The sequence below is a fragment of the Manacus candei genome, unplaced genomic scaffold (genome assembly GCF_025592945.1).
Source record: "Manacus candei isolate 608988 ecotype Guabito, Panama unplaced genomic scaffold, ASM2559294v1 h1tg000024l, whole genome shotgun sequence".
Taxonomy (NCBI): domain Eukaryota; kingdom Metazoa; phylum Chordata; class Aves; order Passeriformes; family Pipridae; genus Manacus; species Manacus candei.
This window is the reverse complement of record NW_026138072.1, coordinates 9,430,548-9,450,055: the sequence shown is the minus strand read 5'-3', so window position 1 is coordinate 9,450,055 and position 19,508 is coordinate 9,430,548. Positions and strand designations below refer to the sequence as shown.

Sequence of the window (19,508 nt, the reverse complement as noted above, 5' to 3'; positions counted from 1 at the left end):
AAAAAAACACACAAGGAAAAAAAAAGACAATAAAACAAATGACCAGGAAAAAAAAAGTCACCAAAAACTTGTTATAAGAAATTTTATGAAAAAAAGTTTAGAAAATAAAGAAGAAAATCTTTTTTACTTCAGGTGAGAAGTTGATTAGATTCATCATTATCATCATCATGGCCAGTCTTCGCGAACAAAGATTTGGGAAAGGGCTCTACCCACATTTGTTACAAGTGCGCTGGTGATACAGGGCTTTGCAAATGCGGGTAAGGCCTTCGAGCCTGTGCAATGGATTTTTTAGGTGAGACACAGTGTGCGCTGAACTGAGCCCACCCTTTAATCCTAAGGTTCATCTGCCGGGGCCAAGAGAGCTTGGATGGTGGCAGCGAGGTCCTCAGGATGTAGGTTTGTTTAGAGTGACCTTCTCTTAGATGGATGGCCTTACAGGGCTGACGAGCTCCATCTGCCCGGGGTTTAGAGTGTCCTTCTCTTCTGTGTGTTCCGGGGCTCCCCTCTCATCTCCCATGATGGCACTGTCTGCACAGGCAAAGCTCCCATTCTCTCTCTCCTTTCCACACCCGGGGTCGGGCCCCAGTGCTCGGGGCCGGGCTGTCACGCACGTACCCGGGCCCGCGCTGCTGTGAAGCACGCGTTCCGGGGCCAGCCGGGCCCCATGCCCTGATTAGATTAGCTTTCTTTTAAAATATGGCATTATTTTTTTGTTCACACCATGCTGTACTTCTATAAGAGACAGAAAATCATGAATTATCCTTTCAGATAGAATTATATTTTTTTTCCCAGAACACAACAAAAAGGACTAAAGAATTAAAAAAAAAAAAAAAGGTTAAGGAGTATTTAATGCACCAAATGAAACATTACTGGCAGGGGCCAAATATCCTACTATACAGCCTTGCCAGGACAGCACATGGGCAAGCATCTCCTCCTGGGAATCGGGTAGTTTTGCCTAAAGGAAACCTTGAGAGTACATATTTTCATATACTATTGCTTTTTACCCCCTCTAGCCATGGCTGTTTGCCAACAGAGGACAACATGCCTATCCATGAAAACACAGGCTATTAAAAAAGATAACCAATTAAGAAGGCTTGTGTACTGTTTTCCTCTCTGAATTTTTTTCAGTGATGGTTAAAAGTTAAGGTAATGAAAACAGGAATTAATTTATATCTGATTTCTTTAGTGCATGAATAAAGTAGCACTGAGTGAAATACCCATACAGATCTTGCTAATAAACTTAGGTGTCAACATATAAGTGCAATTTAGCAAGCATAAGTTTTCAGAATGTTCATGGGTTTGTACAATTTCAGAGATTTCTACACGCATGCTTGAGACATGAAATGTTTGATTAAAACTAAATAAACTCCTCAGGGAGTACTTAGAGAAGGAAGGAAGAGAATCTCTGTTTATACTTCAAATATTAAAGTTCATACAATTCCCTGACACCTGAGAAAGTGAAATAACCAGGAGTGGGAATATGTCTATAATTTAAATCTTCATTAACAATTATGTTATGCAGTAATATTTGTGATTGTCTTTATAGTTCATCCTTTATGGAAAGCTGGATTTAATTTTTTTCCAAGCAGCTGCAATAAAGAATATTTCACAAGAGCTGAATCTGCAAAGCTATGTTGCAGGAAATGGGTCCTTTTCTTTTGCTCCAATGAATACAGTGTCTGAGGCTAATTTAACATCAAAAGAACTAGGAGGTAACTCTGGAACCAGATACTGGTTCTGAGCCACACAGCAGTGTCAAAGAGGTTCAAGCTGCTCTTAAAATTGTTATTCACCAGGATATGGGTTACTAATTGCCAATGAATATTTAAACTAAAATACAATCTTATTTTGAAGAAAAAGCCCAAATATTACCATGATCAGTATCTCAAATAGGGAAAAAAAGGGGAGACAGCAGAGGGGACAGCTGGCCTGTCTGAATTTTAAAAGAATTACAGTGTTTTACTTTCAATTACAATTAATCATCCAGAAAATAACTGCTGGTTAGGAAATCAATCAATTTTAGGTGATGAAGCAAAATGTTCTGAAGAGCTACTGGAAACTGAAAAATGCATGCTTCCCATCCATAAAAACCTTGTAATGATACTGGTGGCATAAATACAAACCTATATTTTAATGTTGAAGTAAATAATTGTAAGAAAGTTGCAAATGCACAATATCAAGTAGCAAAGTCATACAGTCATCTTACTGACATGGGGGAGTCGGGGGTGGGGTGCGGGGGAAGGGAAGGCATTTCTGTGGTGAAAAAGCTGTTTGGACAAGATGAAAAGCTGTGATGGCTTTACAAAATGTCATTTCCTAGTTATTCATTTCCAGTCTTTTTTGAGAATGGATATTCCAAGGAGAAAAATACATTGCTTCACAGCTGTGAACATCCTGCTTGCCAAAAATGCAAATGTAATTACTATCTGTGAATCAAAGACAAATTATGGCACTGCTGATAAATATGAGTAAGGCCCTAACCCCTGCATGTTCACCCCATCCCTGGAAGTCTTCAGGGCTGAGTTAAACAGAGCTTTCAGTAGTCTGGTCGAGTGGAAGGATGGTGTCTCTGCCCATGGCAGAGAGGTTGGAGATAGATGATCTTTAAGGTCTCTTCCAACCCAAACCATTCTAAGATACTATGGCCTTAGGAGGGGACATAGACCTCTAGGGCTGAAATACGGATTCATTTGGAAGGGCTACCTGTGTGCATATGTCACAATGAGCACATCAGTTACAAACTGACTTATACTAAGAGGATTATAGTGGTGAGAGAACAAAACCTTTTAATAGGCAATTGTGGCAATTGAGTTGCCACAGATGTTAAGACTTTATGAAGATTCAAAGAATGACTCCTAACATTTTTGCAGCTCATGTCTCTGACCCTTAAAGAATGAAAAACATGTCAGAAATTAAGTCACTAATCATAGTGTTACCAAGCATAAAAACAATGCCTGTGCCAATATCAACCGTCTTTATATGTTTTCTCAAATGTCCTTGACCTTACATGGCATCAAACCTAAACCGTCATTTTGGTCATACTGAAACCTAGGCAATCATGGATCTTTCCTTAACAGCATAGAATTCAGAGCAGATGGCACTGAGGTGACTATAATGTCTTTACTAATGTCAAGAGGGACGTTAAAACAAAGATCAAAACAGAAATTAGCTTGGTCAATGTACCCAAGAGGATAAATCAAAAAATAAACTTCTGCAGACTAGGGTGGAAAGGGCACAGCTTCAATATCACTGAGCCAGCCAGCATCATTTTCCAGCTCATTAAATGAAGGGCATCTGAACAGTTTGCTTGAGAACTGACATAGAATAGGTTGAACTTTTTAAAAGCAATTAATTATGCAGCTGTAGTGCCTATCACTGATCATTAGCAAGCTTTGAACCATGGGTCCCATTGGCTTTGATCCATGTATTCTCTTATCATGCCTTCCATAAATATTCTAACTTTTAAAAGATCCCTTATGCTCTGTGCATTTCCCCTCAAATGTTGTAATTTTTTCCCCCCTCTGTGTCCAGAGGGGAATTGATTCTTGTCAGATTTCCTCTATGGGTGGGTACAAATGAAAGATTATTATCACCGGGATTTCTTGTGAAAACAGGTAACAGCTATAACAGCCTGGTAAACAATTTTACTGTCTTTGGGTTCTATATCACAGAGTACTTTTTTTGTGAAGCTCTGGTAAGTATGTTTTGAACTGTCAGCAACTTAAGGCAGACAAAACTATCAAAGTAGGACTTAAACATAATAAAGAGAGGGAGAAGGTAACAATATAATCACCTATTTGAACACTGACTATCTTCCAGAGTTAGTATACTAGCTGTCAAAATGGGCACTGAGCAATGAGCAGTAATACTGAAACTCTGAGGCTTTGGGGATACTTTAAGTGATCACAAGCTGCTGAGGAGGGAAACATTACATTTCAAATTTTAAAAGCCTGTTTGCTAAAGAAAAGAACTGAATATTATGAAAGGTGAAATAAAGGTGTATCGACAGTATTGAATACTTTGTGGATGAAACAGCCAAAATGTTCACTATCCAATATATAAAAACCAAAAAGCAGCCAGAGTGACTTGAGAAGAATGTTTTTTCCCTTGTCACAGGAAAGGCACACATGTACTATATCATTATCTTATTCATGCAGAGGTTTATACTGCAGAATAAAGATAGAAAAGAAGTCAGGGAAGCATCATTGTTATCCAGTCTGGAGAGAAACAAATCACAATAGTTCCTGATATACACCCAATTTCTCTTTTCAGTCGTGTTCTTAGGAAGAACACAATCAAGTCTAGTTTGACTTTTTCAGAATCTCTGAAAAATTAAATTGTGAAACAGTGAGTATTAAAGGATAAATAAACTTAAATTTAGAGAAAAAGGAACAAAAGCCAGGATATAATTCGGGAATGAAAAGCTATAAAACCCCAACTGTATGCTGCTGTAAATAAGCATTTACTTAATTTATAATGTAGATCTCTTTTCCCATATAAATGAACAAGTAAACAAGATGCCAGGAATGGCTTGAGCAGAGTCTGCTTGAAAGTGCAACCCGTGTTGCATGAATTGTTCAATGCCCAGGTGGTTGAATGACTGGCAAGGGATGAAATGAATGGTAGGAAATAAAACTATTACAGAATTATAGGATACTCCAATTTCAGAATTCAGTACTATTTTAAGGCTGAAGTAATGTAAAATTGAAGGAGACATGAAGAAAACCTGAAACTCATTTGGAAGCACTAATAGCATCTCCCTAAATGTGCCTTTCAACCTAGCTGCCTACTACAAACTACTTTCAAGCTATGCTTTACAGGGGCATGCTCAAATTTTTTATTGCTTTCACATGACTGAACATGCTTTGAAGAAAACTTATGTTCAAAATGGAAGTGGGTGGAAAAAGAAACGTAGTTCTCCAGCATCAGCAAGGGATCCCTTAAGGCCCTTACTTCCATTTCCAGTCTGAAAGAACTATGGTGATTTTTTCCCCTTTCCATTGATGACCTTCTCAGAGTAACTCTGTGTTTTGGTAGACAAAAAAGTATGCAGGGAGAGCAACAAGGGACTAACATGGCCTCTACTACTGAAAAAGCATCTACTGATGAGTATAACCAGAACATCTACCCTCAGAGGTACTGATGTTAGTGCTGTTCTTTTGCGACCTGACCTTTTCATTTGTCATAAGTGAACATGTTCCATTTTACTGTCATTGAGTCAGTCAGAGCTAGCTTAAATAGTACTCCTACACTCCTACTGCAAGTGCAGGCCTGCTAAATTTTAAATGTTCATCTTTATTTCATCATATTTCCCTCCACAATCTGGGGCTATTCCTGCTGACAAATTTTTTATGTAGTTTCAGGCTTAACAGACTAACAATAATGAAAAACTGGATACAGAAATTGGATGAAATCTATCCATTATCTGTGCAACAGCATTTCACTATATTGAATCTCCTTTCTCTGTATTTCCTTTTTTATGTACATTTCAACACCAGCAGATAAAAGCATTATCATACCATCTTTATGCAAAGCATGCAAAATAAATATACACATGAATCAAAAATAAGAATTAAATGCACCAAAAAAAGTTGCCTTTTTCTAAAAAATAAGTTGCTAACATCACAGCTTCAAAACATGAAAAAACATTTGTTTACAGACCACATAGGGAAGAATAACGGCACAGATTTGCAGAGATGTCTCAACTTGGAGGCCAGGCTCCCCAGTGGTCCCTTTGGGGAGAGCTCAAAATTAAGCTGGGAGCACCTGCCTGTGTTAGGATGTCACTCCTGATTATCTGAACAGCCCTCTAGACTTACACCAATTCCTCTATTGACTATACAAGCATGGATGCTGTGATTGTTTTAAAAACAAGTAATGTATCTTTTTCTCACCTTTTAATTTTTGAAATTTACACACATTTTTGTGTAATCATTAGATCTTTAATTTTACATGTGAGAGCTGAGAATGTCACATGACTATCTGACGTGGGTTTATATAAAAATTGCTCAAGCTATGCCAAGGGGAAAATAATAGAAGCAGATATATTTTTATGTATGAAAAATACTTGACTGGAACAAAAGTGAGGATGGGGAAAACAGTATTTATGCATACGGTTTAGTTTAGACACACCTTAGGATGATAGCAGAAAGACTACAAAACGCTATGACAAAGGGGTTCACTTATGGAAATGTGATGAACTTCATATGGTCATACAGAACATAAAGAGTACAGGTTCACACTGTAGCTTCTCACACTAAATATGAAGAAATATAATTTCTGAGACCTAAATCAAAATTTTAGTCCACTGGACACACTTGGAAAATACACAGATACAAATGAGTAATCTGCAAGTTATAGCGTAGATACATACACTTCCACATTTTAAATAGATACATACGTTTCCACAAAAGCACTTTTGATCAAGTTTATGGACATCACACATCTAACCTCCAAGTACACTAAAAGGATTAAGCTGATTAGAACACCTTCATTTGCCACTGGCGAATCAGAGCTCAAATCAGTCCAACAGTTTAATTACCTAGGTAGCCTCATCTCCTTGGATGGTAAGATTGACGGAGAGATAGACAACAGGTTAGCAAAGGCAAATAGTGCCTTCGGAAAGCTTCATAAAAGAGTTTGGCAAAATAAACACCTGAAGAAAAGTACAAAGATCAGTGTTTACAGAGCCATAGTGCTGTCTACTCTCTTATATGGATCTGAATCATGGGTCATCTGCATCTACCTGCGACTCCTAGAATGCTTCCATCAACGCTGTCTCCATACAATCCTAAACATCCACTGGTCAGATTATGTGACTAATACATCTGTTCTTGAACAAGCAGCAATCACAAGTATTGAGGCCATGTTGCTGAGAACACAGCTCAGTTGGGCAGGGCACATCTCAAGGATGAAAGACCACTACCTCCCTAAGATCTTGCTTTATGGTGAACTTGCCACTGGCTGCCGCAAGAGAGGAGCCCCGAAGACAAGATACAAGGACTCCCTGAAACAACATCTCAGCCTTGGCCATATTGATCAACATAACTGGTCTACTCTGGCCTCCAATCGGGAGGTCTGGAGACACACCATCTATAACGCTGTGGATGCTTTTGAGAAAGCACGCAGGATCACCCTTGAGGAGAAAAGACAACGCAGAAAGAACCGTGCCTTGCAGAATATACCACCTAAGGAGTCTTTCTGCTGTGCCTTTTGCAATCGGACATGCCTGTCTCATATTGGCCTTTTTATCCACCAACGTGCTTGTAACAAATGTGGGTAGAGCCTTTCCCAAATCTTCGTTTGCGAAGCCCAGCCATGATTTGCTGTATTTTTGATATAGCAATAATGGCATCAAATAATTTAGAAGATGTTGAACAAGGAAGGATGAAAGCTACAGTAACACAATAATGCAATTACTCCATTTCAGGCATAAAGATGTCTATTTTATATCTGGAAGTTTTGCAGGCAAAAACTGAAACCAAGTGAGTATTTTTTTTGTGAAATAAAGTTAACATTATGAAAATGTTTTGTTGCAGTCTTTCAAAGGCAAATTTTAATGACATTCAATAGAAGGTTATCCCAAACTCCGTTGGAAAGGAAGATTTAAATGCAAAAAAGGATGGCAAACATGCAAATGAGGGAACTAAAAGTAAAACTAGCTATAGAGTTGGAACCCAATAATAAGGTAAATCTATAGGCTTAGGACAAAAGAAAAATAGATTTTGGCCAAGTCAAGGAGAGATCACGTATCAAATGAGAGCTCTACTCACAAGCTTTAAATCACTAAATATGGAAATGTCTGAGACAATAAAGATGATTATGAATACAAAGCTCTGAGAATGAAGATGATCTTATATAATCGATCTCATGTAGGGGATGCTTCAGGGCAGCGGCAAACAGGGATCATAGTGACTGGCTGTTTATTTCTCAATACATACCTCTTGGAAAGAATTTCCGAAAAGTGCTTGCTGTAATCCGCTCTGATGTGTGTGTGGGTGGAAGCTGACAGCAGCTATGAGATGTAGTATGACACCAAGTGAAATTAATCATTGGGGTTCAAAAAGCAGCCTGTCACTGTGTCAGAGGGTTAATTGGCCTTGATACAGCATTATCCTACCAGCTCCCAGGGCAGTACAGCAAACACCAACATGCAAGTTTTGTCTTGTCCTTTAGGTATGTAGCATCTGTGTCCTTTCTTTGAAACATGTTGTGGGTACATTCTGTTAGTAGGGTCTTATATAATTCAACATGAGAATTCCTTCAAAATTTAGATAACCAACCAATATAATTGCCCCCAATGGAAACTTTTCAAAAACACAAAAATAAATTATGATTGTTAAAAGGAATTTAATTTCAGAATTACTTAAAGTTTTTTCATAAAAATAAACTCTTTTCTTTCTAGTCTGACATGAATTTTTATTCAAATAGTTAATTTGAATAATGATTTTAAATTACTAAATTGAAATAAAGCATAATGAAACTACTAAAATGAAATTTTTAATTGATCTCTGCTGAATTTGAGATCTCTGACAAAGAAAAAGACAGTTATTAATGGTTCTGAAACAATCTTCTTTCTTTGCTTAATGCTTAGCACTTTCATAGAAGGGGAAAAGTATTTTTAAAATATCTATAGAGAAAACTCTTTTTGACTTAGTGCTTGAAGTTTTGAGTGTATTAGTATTTGATTGTATTTATAACATCACCACTAGGTGCTGTTATAAAACTAGCAAATTAAATGGAGAAGAAACACATTTAAGTCATGAGTTCCTCTCTGTGCTTCTCAAATCCTCAAAAATAAGGTCACATGAACAAAAACTCTTTCTGCCCTTTAGCTTCTAAAAGTCTGTACTGTTCAGTCTTTTAATATAAGTTTGCAAAGGTTTCATGATTTTTGATGAAAGAAAAAAATATTTAAAAGGTCATACCATAGTATGCACCTATTTAAGTCATGCATGCACACATCTTCACAGTGTCACCAATATTAACAAATAAAGGAATGCAGAAATGTACTGAGTTTTATAATGTGACTTAAGAAACATGCTCTAGTGCATATAAATCTGACTTAAAATCCACTGTAGCTGAAATCTGATGGGAATCACAGTAACGAGGTTGAGTCATTTGTGATGCCATTAGAATGATGATGTCACTGCTTAGTGACTGCATGGATTTGAAGTGCTGAGTTCTTTCAGTATTACATTTAGCCTAAATAACTGGTTTATTCTTGTTACTGTGTTCTAATACTTTTTATTCTGTACTGGACTTGCCTTGTTTTATATGAATACTCTATTTATATTATAAAATAATGCTAAAACTACTAAATATTAAAGCATATATTCAGCATGTTAGTTGCATTAGAAAGAATTAATCTGGTTAAATGTGCACACTGTAGGTGCCCATATACAAGTTAGATTTCATTTATATATATTATTTATGTTGAGTGAAGCTTAGGCTGATAAAATCAATGACATCAAGAGCACATCTTCCTCTGAGGAGACATCTAAAATATGTGATGTAAGTCATATCTGAAAACAGGTACTTCTCTCCAGGAAGAGCATGAGGTTACTAGTTTAGGTACGACAAACATTTGTCTTTACATGAGGTGGATCCCATCTGTTATGCCTTACACTGTAATTGTGCTTCTCAGAAGAGATGGTAGGAAGTAACCCCTCATTGTGAAACAAAATACCACCAACTATTTACATGATGTAACGGAAGGCAGTAAAAGGCAGAGGATTCCATCAAGGCATCTCAATATTGATCTGTGTTAGGACTACCTTCTTTTGTCAGTTGAACCAGCTGTAAGTGGGATTTGTTCATTTAGATTGAGCTGTCAAGTGAACTCCCTATGAAACCAGCTGCCCTTTCTCTTACACTACACTACAGACAGACACTGAAGTGCCTCCTCTCCACTGGCCTTGCGGTCCAGTTACAGAGCTATGTCCACAAGTTGATAACCTACAGATGTGCTCAGGAAGAAGGTGTGAGAATGAACTGTGCTGTAAAGGCAATTATATTTTCAGGAAAACTGAAAGTGAATTGTTAGTACACTAAAGTGAATGGCAAGAACTACATTGTACATCTTGCACGTGCTAGGGAAAGAATATTATGTGTGTTTATCTGGATGTAACTTGAAAGAAAGTGTCTCTGAAGAAGTGCCCTCTCTTTGCTGGAGTCAAACTTTGTTCAGTTTGGCATGGTTTGCAATATTATTTTTTTAAAAAAACAAACACTTGTTATTTCAAGACAGCAGTTCTTATCAAAATGTTAAAGTAATTGGATTTTCTGTTGGCAAGTCTAATACTTCAGCTCTAAAAAAACACACAGAGATAGGAATGTGCCAAAAGATTGTATGGCCAAGGAAAAACACTAAAAATTATTTAAAATCACTGACTCAACTTGAAATGGCAGTTAAAAGCTAACAGCAGACTGGACATCATCAACAAAGGTGCTGAGAAAAAAAGCAAGCATGTTTTACCACTGTGTAAGAACTTTGGTGTGTTCACATCTTGGGTAATGCCTGCCATCTGGTGTCTGTATTTCAAGGACACAGTGGTGTTTGAGGAAGTACAATGAATGGAAACTAAAATGATCAAGGGAGGGGCAGTACCCTTTTTAGAGAAATACAAGAAGGCTACAGCTCTTCAGTTTCTACAGGAAAAGGCTGAGAAGGTTGCAACTGAGCTTGACAAAATCATGAAGCTGGTGGATAAGTGAATGCAGACTCTTTCACCAATTGCCACAATGACAGAACTAATTTTAAAGCACAGTAAATAAAGTCCTTTCTTACACAGGCAGAAAGGTTATCAGAAGGCTGTATGGGAAGATGGTTTACCAGCAAATTTTGAAAAGATATCAAGCAAATCCATGGGCAAACAGGTACATAGATAATACAAAAAAGAGAACAGCCAAGAATGAACCCTATAACATCCCTAATACAACACTAGTAGACGCTGGGCAATATGATGGAAATGGATTGTTGAAATTGGACAGGCACTCATGTTTCCCTGTTGCTGCATGAGACAACAGAATAACAGGTTAGGAAGGCTATTGGTCAAGCCCAGTAGGATATGCCTTATATTGTTAGAAAATAGACTAGTCGATTACATCAAACTCTACCCTTAATTCACTGACAAAATAGCATTTGTTCCCCTTTCACTTTTTAAAAATAACACTGTTTAACATATCACACTATGCAGGTTTCCTCATTATCACCGACACAATAATTAACAGCATATGCATCACCTTGAGTTTCTATAGTTGTCATGATTTGAGGCCCATACTGCTTATGAAAGCCTATTTTCCTTAATGAAGTCACCTACAAATTCCATCAAAGTCAGACTTCATGTAGGAAAGGTCATCTGTAGCTTGCCAGTTTTCTTTAGCACCAGAAATCCCACAATTCTGCATATGATATTTGGTACTTCAATCCCCACCCATGAATTTGTGTGCTGTGTGGCTTGCATTGAACTATCCCAGTGGACTGTATTCAACACATTCAACTAGTAAAAGTGTGACTAGATAGTATGTGAGGTTGTGAACCTGTTTTGTTTAAGATATGGCAAGGGGACAAGTAATATTGCAAACAATGACAACAGGCACTTGGCTTACACAAAAAATCATAATACTGAACAGGAAAAAAGATTGACTCAATAAAGGAATAAAAAAGCTTAACTCTTTTTAACAGCCAAGTGATATGATTGGTGTTAATACTGTTCACAGTTATAATTACAAACATTTACATTCTCTGCCCTCCAGACAAAGACTCCTTCAAGGAATACCCAGGTTTTGCTCTTGATCTCCTCAGCACTCAGATTCCCAGTCTGAAAGGCAGCAGTTACCTTCAAATACAGGTCTAATAACAATAACCTAGAGGTATACGCTTCATTCAGTATCATTTATTGTATATATTTGTCATCTTTATACTGGCAATAGGCTTGCTAGCACCAAGGTATTAACTGAGGAGCTGAATTGTTTTGGGATGGCCAGATCTTAAGCAATGTAATGTGGCCATAGCTTTTTACTGTCACACATGAGTACCAAAAGACTGGGTCACAGTCATGGCAGAGTTCCACTTTATGATACTTTTAAGTCAGGAAGCCAGTGCAGCTACCTCAGGTCAGCACAGCTGATGTCTACAATTCTGTCCTAACACTTCTGCTCCAGAAACAATACTATCCACTGATGTCAAGCCAAAAGTATTTTATTGTCTCCATTCAACAAGACTTTTATTTAGCATCACTCTTGTGATCCACATATTAAGGGTACAGTCATAAAAAGTTCATACCATAGATCAGTTTTGTTCCACTCATCTATAAATGAGTGGAACATCTATTATAGACTGAGAAATTGATACTGGACAACATCCTTCAGTAATTTCCAATATACTGAACTTCATGATACTGCAGACGAGCAATACCACCCACTTCTGGAGGTAAATAAGGATAGAGGCAGTGTTCTACATAATACCACAGACTGAATCATTTAACACCTTTGCTCTCAGGGGCACTGGAGATGTTGGGATGTGCCCTTTGCAGATCAACCAATCCTACGTTCCAAAAACCAGAAAAGCTTGAATTGGCAGACATTACAAAAAATAAATAAAACCCAATAATACCAACCCACAAAGTAAACAGGTAACTCTAGACACACCATGCAGAAAAGCTGACAATATTCCTGAGGCTTACAAACTTTTTGGGCTAGTTATATGAATCATGAAAAACAAAAAAAGTTCTAGAATCTGATCAGCTGCCTCACTTCTAGCCAGTAAGATGCTGTCCAACAACCAAAAACCCTTATCTGCTTGCTTGACTTTCCAGCAGTTAATAATTTCAACTTCTAAAATTTTAATTCAGAATAATAATAGAATAACTAGAATAGTATCTTTTTTAAGTTCAAAATTTTCTTTATCCAAATAGGAAAAAAAATCACCAGAGAAACACAACATCTTCTGTAGAACGCTGCTGCTCTACTATTCAGTGGCAAATTGCTAAGAAAGTGGAACCTTATTCTCATTTAAATTAATGTACTCCTGTCTCAGCCAAAATTTTACCTTACCATAAGTTTCCTTACTTCCTTTTTATTTCTTCTCTGGAATAAAAAGACGTATCAATTGTCTCAGTTGAAAAGTTTGCACCATCATTTATCCCTCCTGGACTATTTTCCAGAAATGTTCCAATTTAAAACCACACTTCGCAATCACTCCTGAAGTGAGGAATGTAACATTAGGATCAATTTTCCAAGGTACCTCAGAAAGAGAAGGTTTGCCTACAGACCCTACTGTCATGTTAAACAGCAGCCATCCTCAACCCAGCCAACTTTACAAAGGGATGCATCAGCACAGCCTGGGCTCACCTGCATCTGCTCAAAGCCACCTGGTGTGCCCATCACAGCACATCAGCAGTGGAGGTACCCTTTGGATGCTTTGCAATATTGATACCAAAAAGATTATCATGCTTTTACTACATACCCTGAACTTACTGTATCTTTTGGACAGACTGAGTGTGATTTCAAGGCAACTAGAACAACTGTCTTTTCTTTACGTCTTTTCTGTCCTCTCACTTGTCTCGATGTGTTGGGAGTCTCTGTGTGTTTCTGCTCTTCATGGGAAGTTTGTTCACATGGGAAACTATAGTGGAAAGTTATCCTGGGATAATTATCCTCAAACTCTTGGAAGAGGAGTATCTATACTTTAAAACACTCCTGTCACTATAGTCCCTGTGTCTTGAGACCCACAAATTCCTGTGTCATCTTCTCACATTCTCCCATTTTTTCCTTCCTGCACCCCTGCTACTCTAACACACAGGAGGATCACTATGTTAACAGACACCGAAAGGAGAAGTCTGTGGTATAGCTTTCACTATCTCCTGGCCTGAACATCTATCGGTGCTCCTCATTTAATCATGTTACTTGTCCCTGAGCGTTAATACTGTAGTGAAACTATAGTGTTGTTATTCTGCCCCAGAGAACTGCAGGAAGTGGTACTGATCTATGGGTAGAAACCCACAGACTCCGATGATTAAGCACACCAGGCAAAGTCATGCAGGTGATTTGGAAACTGGTCTGCTCAGGCCCACCTCAAAGGTTGGGTTGGGTTGAGTTGGGAGGGTTGGGTTGAGTTGGGAGGGGTGGGTTGGGTGGGCTGACCTAGAACTGGCACCTTCCCAGCAGCAACCAGGAGTTGAGCTCAGTGTGGGCGGCCAGCGGCTCCCTCCCATTCTCTCCTTCCTCTGCACTCCATTTTCCCTCTGCCTGGGGCAGGGCTTGCCTGGCTCTGCTCCACACCACCAGGGAACAGCATGTACCTTGTCCAGTCAGCCTCCAAGGATCACCCTGAGAGCCACCTCTGAGCTCAGACAGTGTTCCCAGACAGCAGAGTAGCAGAGGACTCCCAGTTTACAACTAGCAGAACAGGTATTCTCAGCTACCAGATTAGCATTATACCTGAAGGCAACAACAACAAAAGGGAGGCAGGCAGAGACTTCAGACACAATACTTGGTGGTCAAATCAACCTGCAAGTATCAATTCCAACGATTTTTTTCTTTGATTTTTTTTTCTTTTTTTCCTGCAAGATTTAAGGGAAGCAGTCAACAAAGAAATAATTGAAAGGCAGAAGAATTAATCAAAGGTACTGATTTATTTGCACAATTGTACGTAATAGCTAAGGTATGTACGTTTTAGCTTACTTCCTTGGAGACACCCTGCAGAGTATAACTTTACCAATACATAGTTCACCAACAAGGTATTGCATTTTATTATAAAGCTACTACTTACTGCAGTTATTTCAGCCAAACTCTGCCTTAGCAGTTTCTGAGAATAACTAGGATCCTTCTTTAGCTTGAGAAGTGTACTTATTTTCTTATCACACAGCAACATATATGCCATTGATTTCTAAACCAAAGCTATACTTTAAACTACATCATTTTATAGCAGTTAAATATAGCTCTGAAGAGTTAGTCTATTATGTGTTTATTAAAATGATGGTGACTTTATTAAAAACACAGAGAGATAGAAAAATTGCAGGAGACATTAAAAGAGTAAAGAGAATTTATTTCACATACTGAATAGCAACCTGTCCTGTCAGTGCCTATTAAGCTTTAAAAAGCAAAGAATAAGTATCCAAAAGACAGAACTTTGTTGATTGCTAACTGAAAAAATCTGCAAGAAAATCATACTGATTGATCAGTATTACACGCTGCTTCTACTCCTCTGAGCCACAGAGAGGAGGAGAAACACATGAAGCATAAAACAGCACAGTCTTACGCATGCTGCTGCAAGGTCTGTTTCTTCCCAGGGCACATCTCTACCAGTCAATTTATGCAGCCAAACTACATGTAAGTATCCCAAAATAGCTCACAAAATCTTTAGTTTCATTTTACTCTCCAGCCTCCAGAAATGCAAGCTTTATATTATAATTTTGTTTCCTTAAAAAAGTCTAGTGAAGACTTTTAGAAGGTACTTGTAAGTGAAAGGACTAAACCTTACTACTGAATGGGAAAAAAATATAAGCAATGTGTTTAAAAAAAGTATGCAATGGGTTCTCTGTTTAAAAATTATATATAGTGTATTATAAAATAAAAAGCTACCTAATTTTACTCCTTACTAATAACTGTGAAACTCAGCAGTTGAACATCTTCAATAACCATGCAAAATCTGTCAAGTCAAAATTAAAGCCTGTGACTTTCTTGGGACATATCTGTGTGTCATAATAGGAGGGAGAGCCTGAAAGAAACAAACCAAACACATTACCACATTGTGTCGGCAGTCCTTAAGGAGCTGGTAGATCGAGATCTTGGCTTCATAACAATGCTCATTTTGAAAAATTCCTTCAGTATTTCTAGCAGCCAAACTTCAGTTGTCCTTAAAAAGCTTATTCTCAAAGTACTCCATTTCAAAGCATTTTTTAAAATCCTCTTCTTATTAAAGCCTTTCAAATCCGTCTCCTGTAAAAATCCGGAATGTGAAGGAAGAATTCTAACACACTGCAACTCCTTCCTTTTTCATGCTGAGTTTACTCTAGCACTGTGCTCTTCGGAAATGACACTGCTTTTCTCTTCTGTCTTGTATTGCCCTGGGAGGAACTAGTCTATTTTGAATCTGTTCTCCCTGCAGGTCACATGGGAATGAAGGCAGCTGAAAAAAGTCTCTATCTCTTCCTTGCAGTTTGATAACAACAGGTTTAAAGGTCAATAACATTTAAAAAAAAAAAAACAATATTGATGGATAATAAATAAAAGGAAAAGATGAATGTCAGTTACAGTAACATTTGTGAGTTTGCAGGGAAATTCCAATTAGAGGCATGCTAGGTAAATTAGTCTCTGTGGAGTAAAGAAAGGACCAAAGATTTCTTCATTCCAAATTAACTAAAAGCCTTATGCAGAAATTTAATTCTTCCTTTTCTTTTTCTCCTAACACTTGCCTGGATACTGTGAATAAGTACTATTGTCTAACTTTACAAAACAGAAAGTATTCCCTGTCTGAAAGACATTGAGAACACTTGGGGAAAGTTAAGTAAAAATTAAATTCCTTGTTGACTGTTAAAGTCAAACACACATACAGTGATTGTTATAAATCACTGAAGGACCTTAATTAAAGAACCATAATAGGATGTTCTCTCTACTGTACTGAGATCTTTTCCTGTTACAATAAGTACATTAATTGTTTATGCTTTACAAACACCCCTTGTATTTATAATTTCTAGCTAAAAAACTTAAATGTTTTGGGAGTTAATTCCTATGTTAGCATATTTGGCAGGTTCAGCATTAGAAGAGGAAAAATGTAGAGAACTAGACAGGGAATGCAATGTTTAATTTATACATTTTGAATTTGCTCTGAACTATGTTGATTTTAAACTGCAAGAGCAAATTTATTGCTGAACAAGCGGTTACATGCGTAATAGCCATTCCTTTGTACAGTCTCTACAAGTGTTGCAGTGTATTAGTTTTGAAGGTAGTGCAGCTAGGTTAATAATGAAAGCAAGCACTAAAAATTGTATTTATAAAATTTAAATAGACTTGGCAAATGGAAAATATGATAAACGGGCTACACATCGAAATATCAAACAATTCATCAAATAGGAATGTGCGTAAAGTGTGTAAGGCTCTCTATAACCCTTGCACTTTATTTTATAACAGTACAATAAAATACATTAGCAACTACACTGTATATCACCAGGAAAGATCCTAACTGCTCTGGAGGCTTTTGCCGGTGATCTGCATATAAAGTGTTCCACAACAGCAGAAGGAATGTTAAGCATTCTGTTCTTCATGTTTTCTGGCACCTATCTCTCACATATTACCTAGTGACTTGCACAGGACCTTTTGTAAGAGTCCCATGGAATCAAAATGTTAACTTCAAAGAGTGGAAAAAGCATCTGTGATAAATTTAGCTCAAAGGGTCATACAGTCATGGGACCTTTAGTAACAGTCGGGTCTGTTACTGTGCAGGTCACACATCTATAGAAGTACACATAAATCAGGCACCGTGTCATGAAACTTTTTTATTCCTTTAACAGATCGAATAGGTTATGAAGAAAAGCCAAACTCCAAAAATCAGATAAAATAGAGGTGCTGGGCTATTACAAAATAACTGGCCATTTTAAAGCTGATTTTTTAAAGTTTATCTGATTATTTATTATTTATAAATATCAACATTTTTCCTACATCAATGAAGGAACACAAAACGAAGGAAAACCAACCTTTTGACTAAGTGATTTCAAAATACCATACTGGAATGGAATATTCAAAAACTATTTCTGCTGTGCCACAAAGTAAATATCTCAGGATGATTTGTTCTCAACAGCATAACAGTCAAGATGATGCCTTTTACTCCTAGTTAACAGACATTTAAGTAAAACTATACTATAGCATATTTAGATATTAAATATTACTATACAATAGGAATACACTCTAATTTCAAGTACTTAAATAATTAAGGCAGTGTTTTTAAATGCAGATTCAGAAAAAGGTTCTCATGGAGTTACAGATCTCCATCTCACTGACTAAATACTAACACCCATTGTGAACACGCTTTCTTTTTTAGTCTCCATCCTCAGCTCCTTAAAAATAAACTCCTGCCATCCAAGTGCCTACTAACTTCAACTATTTTGAAATGTATATTAAGCAGATACACTCCAAGTGGCCAATTCAGAGCCTGTCCTCAGGTAGCAACCTTAGAAGCATAGGCTTCCTACAAAAAAAAGGAGTCTATCACTAGGAAGGAGAGCTCGTAACCTTCCAGGGAATGTTAATTTTATCCGAAATTCATAAATTGACTTTGGTGAAGATAAAAAAAAAAAGTCAATCAAAAAATCTCTTAATAGTCAGTATGAGAAAGGGAACCTTTTGTCCAAAGAAGTTTCTAGAGAACCCATTAGGCCAACTTTGGCAGTTAACGATAGCTTCTAATTCATACCTAAAACCTCTTGTGCTAACATGAACATCAATAGCAGTTTTGTCTAAGTTTTAAATAAATATAAGAGCATATTAGTCCATTGTGCTTATAGAAGATGATGCAGCATTTATTTTAGTGTTTGACATGGGGACAATTATAAAAACTCAGTTTCTCATAATTTGAGGAATTGAGAGAAAAATTAAGGGAAATTAAGAGAACAAATAGAGGAATAGCCATTGTTTAAATAGCTGATTTGTACATGCAATTCTGTAAGTTGAACAAAAACAATAATATTTCTCTTTCTTTTTGGAATCCTTTTATTTTTTATGGTGGCAGGAAAAAGGCTTTGGAGCGGAGGTTTTTTTGGATTGCCTTCACAGTTAAGGCAAAAGCTGACTGTATAATGAAAATAAGCAAGAAAAGATTTTAAATTAATGAAAATACTAAAAGATGAAGCTATTTGGTACTGTTAAATACACTATTATAAAAGCAGCAAGAAAAGCTACAGTATTTTTTGTCTCTATGTATTGTCAGTGGAATGAGGATTTGACTGTATAATTAAACTGTCTAAGGAAAAAAAGATACAAAAATAATTATAACACCAATACTAAAAAGTGTGCAGGATTCAACCCACTTTGAGGATGCTTACATATTAGTTATTTATCTTCAAATTAGTAACTAATTGAACTAAACCAGTGTTACATTGCACAAAATTGAAAATTAAAATGAATTGCAAAAAGCATGGCTTAGGGAATGAGGCTCAGGACTGACTGTTCTGTTCCATGGCTGGGAACATCTTTGTCTTGAGGGTATGGAAAATCTGCTTAAACATTCTGAGTTTTGTCTTCCTTGTTTGTAAAACAGGGATAACCCATATCCTGCTGCTTGAATAGCACTTGGATATCAAAGAACTGAAAACATGCAATAGGTGGCAGGTTATTATTGCTGTTGTTGTGCGCAAGCTGAAGAAATGGATTCACAATCTCAAGCCTTCAGACAATAATGAATGGGCTCTTAAGTGTGTTGTTTGGAATACACATTAGAAAATGAAAGCTATAAAAAATCTGCTGCCTTTTGATATGCAATCTTAGTTTCATTATGATCTTTTTCAGGTAGG

At 37.1% G+C, this 19,508-nt stretch overlaps 1 protein-coding gene across 5 annotated transcripts in view; it reads right to left on the bottom strand.

The window, feature by feature from the left end:
* PDE4D (phosphodiesterase 4D) overlaps window positions 1–19,508 on the bottom strand; it is a 386,722-nt gene that overhangs the window by 139,620 nt on the left and 227,594 nt on the right. The window contains exon 1 of one of the 5 annotated variants that reach the window (XM_051788284.1): window positions 15,749–16,764. The exons of the other annotated variants lie outside the window; for them this stretch is intronic. Within the exon in view, the coding sequence (XP_051644244.1) occupies window positions 15,749–15,813 (65 nt within the window). The 5' untranslated portion in view covers window positions 15,814–16,764. Of the gene's footprint in view, window positions 1–15,748; window positions 16,765–19,508 lie in introns of those variants that run through there. 5 annotated transcript variants of the gene reach the window in all.